Raw genomic sequence first — 7292 nt, forward strand, 5'->3', positions numbered from 1 at the left:
CATTTATGTTTCGTTTGTCTGACTTGACTGTAATTAAACGAACTAACTTAAACAAATATGCCTAAATACAACTGAAGATCCTGATTTTATTTATTTTGGATTTGATGAAGGTTTTAAAGACATGTTCAGATATTTTGTGGGTTTGCTATGACTTTGAATACTAAATTAATATATAAATTTTAAGAAAAAAATCGAAGATGCAACAAATAATAATTTGATATCACCGACAAATACAAACCTCACCTTTACATGTTAGTTTGTCTAATATCAAAATCAAAATATTAAATACATAAATTGGAATCAATATTAGGGGGGAGGGGTGGTGGATGTGATGGAATCACTCATCACACACCCCACCCAATCAAATTATGCCACGTCACTAACCTCAAATCCATCACATTTTGATGAAATTTGGTAGGGGTGGTGTGGTGTGATAGGTTTTGGTATATATACACATATATATATACATATAGGTTTTTGTGTGAGTGAGAGGAATGTATTTTGAGTGTATATATATGCATATATAGAGAGAGAGTTCCATCACTCAAACCCATTTAACGCGTGATGGCCATCACGCAAAGCACCTCCATCAAGCGTGATAGAGGAGCGGCGGCGGTGTGCTAATAGCCACCACGCGTAATGACTTTCTCACCACGCGATGCCCCGTCCCCCCTAAATCCAAAAACATGAACACATCGAGATCTGATTCTATTACAAATCTTTTGAAATGGAATAATTCAATTATAATACAATAAATAATAACTAATAATAATAATTACAATTAATTAACTAATTGTTAAATCCAGGAATCTTACTTTTACTAGGCTTTAAATGCCATTTAATAGCCCATAAGCTACTTTAATTTATACTTATTTTGTTCAGAAAACAAGATTAAATAATTAAAAGGGTAGCAATTAATACTACTATAACACCAACAGTAATAAATAAATATAAAATAAAATTTTAAAAAAGTTACACATAACGACAAACTCGTCTTTATTGAGCACCGTAACGGAAATAGTTGATATTAAACCCGAGATGGGTTAAAACTTAAAACTCAACTAACGGAAACCGTTAAAACCTACCGGCCGTGAACGAGAGGAGTAACGGAGTTATCCTTACAAGGACTAGGCGGCAAGCTACTCCTTCGTGACGCCACCAGTCGCTGTACAAAGCTTTCGATTCGTTGTCCGTTAGTCTCCGTTAGTAACCGTTTACCACCAAACGGCAATGACTCAACTCCTCGTTCCGTTAGCACGTCCTCCGTTGTCGGTCCCACGCTTCCGTTAACGTAACGATTCGACTGTAAGTTTTCAAAACGGCTTTAGTGATTACTGATTACATCATCAAAATGAAAATCTATTTATTTAACATCACCTGAATTCTGACGTAATCCGTGTGGTTCCAATAGAATGCGTTACCTAACATTTGGTCAACGGTGTCCGATACACCGTCGGAAGCAATGTCAACGACGGCTGACGTCAGACATTGTCCATTACGCTTGAGTTTCCGTCGCGGTGAGACGCCGGTTAATAAACCGTTACCAATTGAAATGACCACCAGGTCTTCAACGCCAGTGAGCGACGGAAACTCGCGCTTATTATGTAAGGCGTGAGTAACCGTGATCGCGGTTGGATTATTCATCACTAAACCGCCATCCACAGCGAGACAGATGGTTTTTCCGTCAACGGAAGCTAACGGAAACGGTTTAAACGTTGACGGATTGGCTGACGTGGCGCGAATTACCTTCCAGAGCTCGAAATCAAAGCTTGGCGATTCGGAAGCATCCGCACGAGAAAACACAAACGGAGCGGAGGTATTGAGATCGAAACACGGAATAAGCAGAGGCTTACATGTATCCTTTAACGTCAAAACTTTACCATCATCTCTGGTGAATACGTTCTTCAAAACCTTATCCATCTTCTCACCGGAAAACATCCGTTTGTTACGGAACAAGCCTACGGTTTTCACCGAGAACAGTTCGTTACGGTTCTCGGTGACAAACCTGACCGCTTCTCGAGCGGTAAACATCGGGCGTCCGTTACCGTCGTCCGCGTTAATCATAACAGCGAGAAGTGCGCCAATGCCGGTTCCAGCAATAATATCGAAGAAATCGATGATTCTGGCGTTTGAATCACCTGTTTTGGCCTGGATCTGTTCTTCGAGGTGGATCAAAGAGGCTCCGGAGATGATGGCGGTGGTTCCACCACCGTCAATGCTGAGAACTCGTGTCTTGTTGCAGTGTGAGAGCCATTTCTTCTCTAGCTTTGAGAATATCTCCAGTGTAACTCTACTAAACTCCACCGCCATTATTAACAGTAACTCACGATTTGGTTATAAGAGACATTAATGGAGTGTGATCGAACGGACTGGGGAGTGGAATGGAATGAAGGTAGTGGGGAAGTTGCTTTTATAATGTTACGGTGTTTGGTGGTGTATGGGAGAACCGTGTACTCTCTCCACCGTATTTATTTTGTTTAGTTTTTTTAGTCTAGTTAGTACATTCTATGACTGTCTCGTCGCACGTGAGAATTGCGTGGAATTTCACATGAATTTGAATTTAGGCTAAACGTACTGGGCGAGTTTTTGGGCGAATTTGGGCCGATAATTGGGCGAAAAGGGGTGGGGGCGGCAAATATTCGTCGCTGCGAAGTGGGAAAGAAAATAATATAATAATAATAATGCCGTTACCCAACAGCTATATATATAAAAAAAAATTTATTTAAAAACTTAATATATATATATCAAACTTTATCTAACCATTTTCACCTTATCATACACAAACACAAACATAAAAATACCAATCATTTTTATTATTTTCATACTTCTTCAAACTCAATGAGTTCCCCGGATTCCACGAACTCTGCCGAGATTTTGGATCAATTAATAAACGAGAGTCGAAGAATTCATCAGATTCACCGACAAGTGGCGGAAGAGCATTTAGAGGTCACGAACGCGGTTCGAGCCGTCGTCAATAACATAATGTCCGGCTCTGCTCCATCTACGGCACCACGTAGACGGTCATATATCATTCGGGATCGTACACAAGCGAACGCTCGTTTGATGAAGGACTACTTCGACGACTCACCTACATTTAACGACGCTATGTTTCGACGTCGTTTTCGGATGTCCAAGAGTTTATTTTTGCGCATCGTTGGAGATATGGAGCGGGAGTATGAGTATTTTCAACAGAAACCCGATGCAAGAGGAAATTTAGGATTCTCCGCCATCCAAAAATGTACTTCGGCTATACGCATCCTCGCATTCGACAACACGACCGATATCAATGACGAGTATTTAAAGATGGCTGAGAAAACAACGAGAGATGCGTTAGAGAATTTTTGCATCGGTAATATTTAAATTGTTTGTATTAACTATTGTTTTTAATATAAATATTGTTTAATAATTTATTTGTATAGGGATAATACAATTATACTCTCGTCGTTATCTGAGGATCCCTACTTCAAACGACCTGACTCGCGTATATGATGTACACGAAAGCAAACATTCTTTTCCAGGCATGATCGGGAGTATAGATTGCATGCATTGGGAGTGGGCCAACTGTCCAACCGCATGGCGAGGTCAATACACTCGTGGTGACCATGGAGTGCCAACGGTTAGTCTTCAAGCCATTTGTTTACACGACCTCTGGATTTGGTCAGCCTTCTTCGGCTCAGTCGGGTCCAACAACGACATAAACGTTCTCAACGCGTCACCCGTGTTAGAGTATTAGATCAGCCGTAGCATACCGGTCTTACCGTTTTATGCCAACGATACCTTCTATCGTCACGGATACTATTTGGGAGATGGGATATATCCAGAGTACTCGATCATCATCAAGACGTTTCAAGACCCTATCGAAGAAAAAAGAGATTATTTTAAGAAGAAGCAAGAGACTGCGAGAAAGTATATCGAGAGGTGTTTCGGGGTTCTAAAAAAACGATGGCATCATGTGAAAAACCCTTGTCGTGTATGGACGTTGGCAAAAATGAGCGATGCCATGTATACGTGTATCATATTGCATAATATGATTTTAGAAGATGGGGGAAAAGCAATATGTCAACACTATATACCAGGAAGCGTTCCAGAACAGTTCCCTGAACCAACCCAAGACCAACGAACGTATAACATTCACTAGCTCACATCAAGTGATATACATAACCAACTGAAGACGGATTTGGTTCAACACGTGTGGGATAATCGTCCCGTTGAGGAGGACGAAGACGAGTACGAGGACGAAGACGAAGACGAGGAGGAGGACAATGACGAAGATGAAGACGAATAGATTACTTTTTTTATGTATATTTATATTTCGGCATGTTTTTTTTATTATAATTTATTTTTATTATTCGTGTATTTTTTTTAGTTTATGTGTTTTTTGTATTTATTTTTTAATTTTAATACATTTTTATTTAATTATTTAAATAAATTGGTTTTTATTTAATTAGTTTAGTTATAAAAAGAAAATAATAAAAAAAGAAACTGTGGGCCCAACTTTTAGCCCCTACACCATTACACCCCAAAAACAAATTTCCACTCCATGCTGACTGGGCGCCACGTGTCACAATTCACCCCTAATTGTAGCCCCTCCACTACACATAGCCTAATAGTTTTCTAAAAGTTCAAATTATGATTATATTATTATTATTATTACTCATTAACTTTGTCGAATTTCTAAGGCTAAGGGTAAGGGTGCTTGATCCAAGCCCAAGTGATCCAATATATTTGCGCTATGTAGACGCTGACGTGACATAAGATCAAGCCCTAGATAGTGTAGTGGTCCAGGTAATCCGGGGCTTGATCCAATTATTTATTTATTTTAAATATTACATTAAATAATAATATAAAACATTACATTGATACTAATATAAAACATTACATTAATAATAATTTTTACTAGTCTTATACAAGATTATCGGGTCTTCTGTCCCACAAATGCTCGACCAACTCATGCCAAACGTTGCCGTGTATCTCACGGCTCTTGATGATATTTATGTTGTCGAGTCGTTGTTCATTGGTGATCATCGATTCTTGTCTTGGAATATCACCTTGTTAGTTTTGACAAATAGCATGACCCTCGTCTTCTAGTATAATGTTATGTAGGATTATACATGTGATGACGACTTCCGTTATCTTCTCCCTTGTCCAAAATTTTATTGGATTCGTCAACATTGCCCATCTTTTCTTTAGGACTCCAAACCCTCTTTCAATATCTTTTCTTGTCGATTCTTGTTTCTTCGTGAAGTACTTTCATCTGTCAGAAAGTGGAGACGCATAAGCTTGAACAAGTATCACCCATTCGTTGTAAATACCATCAATGAGGTAGTACCCATACTTGAAATGTTCTCCATTTGCAAAAAAAAAGCCTGAAGGGGTTCAACCCCGTCGATAATGTCATCGATTATCGGTGACTGATCGATAACATTGAGGTCATTATTAGACCCGGCAACCCCAAAGAATGCATGCCAAAACCAAAGATCATGTGACGTCACCACCTCAAGTACAATAGTAGGGCCGGGGTGATGACCTCGCCAAGCAGTATGACACATATCCCAACCCACATGCATACAATCGAGGCTACCGAGCATCCCGGGGAAACAATGCCTTTCACCGTGCACCTCGTATATGCGTTGGATATCATACATTGTTGGTCTACGTAAGTATCTCCGCTTGTATAGCGATATGACCCCTAAATATAATTATTAAAATTATATAAGTTATCGAAATATTTAAAGTTATATAAACAAATATAAATAATAAAATTATATTAATTCTATATACATCTACAAAAGTGGTTAAGCGAATCGCGTCCGGTCTTTTCAGCCATTTGTAGATACTCGTCCAACATGTCCGAGCCAACACCATACGCTAGTTCCCGAAGAGCGGCAATTTTTTGAGTAGCCGTGAACCCAGGATTACCTATAGCGTCATCCCTTTGTTAAAAATACTCAAAGTGCTCCAGCAAGTCATTTGCTAGACGCATGAATAATCGTCTAGTCATTCGAAAACGGGTTCTAAAACTATCCTACCATATGTGGGATTGGGACTAAAATAGTGACGTATCAAAGTTTCATTAGCAGTCTTTCGATCAAAAATACGTGGTTGCCGGAATAATGGTGCTCGAGGGCGTTTTCGATCTATCATAAAGTTTATCGTCGTTTGAACCGCTTGACAAAAGAGTTTGTCTTCTTTGGAAGAATCGGAAGACAAAGACGATGAAGACGATGCCATTTATCAATATGGAGAGAAAATATAGTTTTGGTAGAGGTAAAATGTGGTTTTTTAAGAGAATAAGAGAGAATGAGTTGAGTTTTAATTAAAATGAAGTGTGTGGATTTGTATTTATAGGTAAAAAAAATATTTTTTTTAAACCCACACATAGCCCAACGGCTATATTGACCAGTCAAACATCCCCAACGGCTCCAAACCTCCCGCGGTCTCGTCCATCCCCCACATTCGCGCCCCTATCCACGGGAATGGTGTAGTGGTGTGCGTGGTGGCCACGTCGTCCACGCCGGGCCAGCCGCGCCCCACTACCTACCATTGTGCAAGTGAAGGGCCACTAATGGTAAGTTATGTTATGTTATGTTCTTAGCATCTCTCTATAATAGCTAGTGTAAAATATCTTACGAGATATTTGTTGAATTCCAAGGCGGGTGTTATGGAGGCGCCAAAGGGATGACGCCATCCACCTCATACGTTAACTAGTCGCCAGCTTACGAAACCACAACACCTCCCTAGTTACCATGCCGGTGTCAAATTGTGACACCCGACTATTTTAACTCTAATCAAATATTAATGTAATCCGTACTTAAGTAAAGTAAATATTATAATAATTGAGACCGAGTTATTTTAGTTCAAAAACTACGAAAATATGGGAGTAATATTTTATTATGTTCGAAAAGTTCAAATTTGTCGCGTTGCAGACACTGCGCGTAATGAACACCGGCAACTACCCGAATACAACTAAAAGTTCAAAAATATTCCCAAATGTCGGGAATGACTTAAAATATTATATCATTTATAAAAATAATAAATATAAGTCATAAACTTAATTTTAGAAGCACTGGTTCACGAAACTGAGAAAATAATCGTTTAAGAGTGGGTACGGGACACCGTATGAGCCCAACTAAACCATCACCAAAAGTTCAGTTTCTTTATCTTGTATTTAGAAAATTCAGTATTGGATTAAACCGACTAAATATTAGTAGAGACAGAGTTTGATTGGCCAACTATCGCAAAACTTTAAACTGGAAAACCTATGACATTGTTTAAAACCCACATTTTCACAC

At 39.1% G+C, this 7292-nt stretch overlaps 1 protein-coding gene and 1 pseudogene across 1 annotated transcript; one reads left to right on the forward strand and one right to left on the reverse strand.

Moving 5' to 3' along the window:
* Window positions 1-908: 908 nt before the first annotated feature.
* Window positions 909-2310, reverse strand: LOC143550585 (putative inactive patatin-like protein 9). The gene is made up of 2 exons (XM_077041208.1): window positions 1378-2310; window positions 909-1303 (listed from the first exon to the last, which is right to left on the reverse strand). Exons 1-2 carry the CDS (start codon window positions 2308-2310, stop codon window positions 1082-1084), a joined length of 1155 nt encoding a protein of 384 aa, XP_076897323.1. The 3' UTR covers window positions 909-1081.
* A 976-nt stretch (window positions 2311-3286) lies between these two features.
* Window positions 3287-4245, forward strand: LOC143550592 (uncharacterized; annotated as a pseudogene).
* Window positions 4246-7292: the final 3047 nt, after the last annotated feature.

This window comes from Bidens hawaiensis, unplaced genomic scaffold, assembly GCF_021521415.1.
Source record: "Bidens hawaiensis isolate Kalapana, Puna unplaced genomic scaffold, B.hawaiensis_p1.1 tig00016109_1, whole genome shotgun sequence".
In the NCBI taxonomy this organism is placed as follows: Eukaryota; Viridiplantae; Streptophyta; class Magnoliopsida; order Asterales; family Asteraceae; genus Bidens; species Bidens hawaiensis.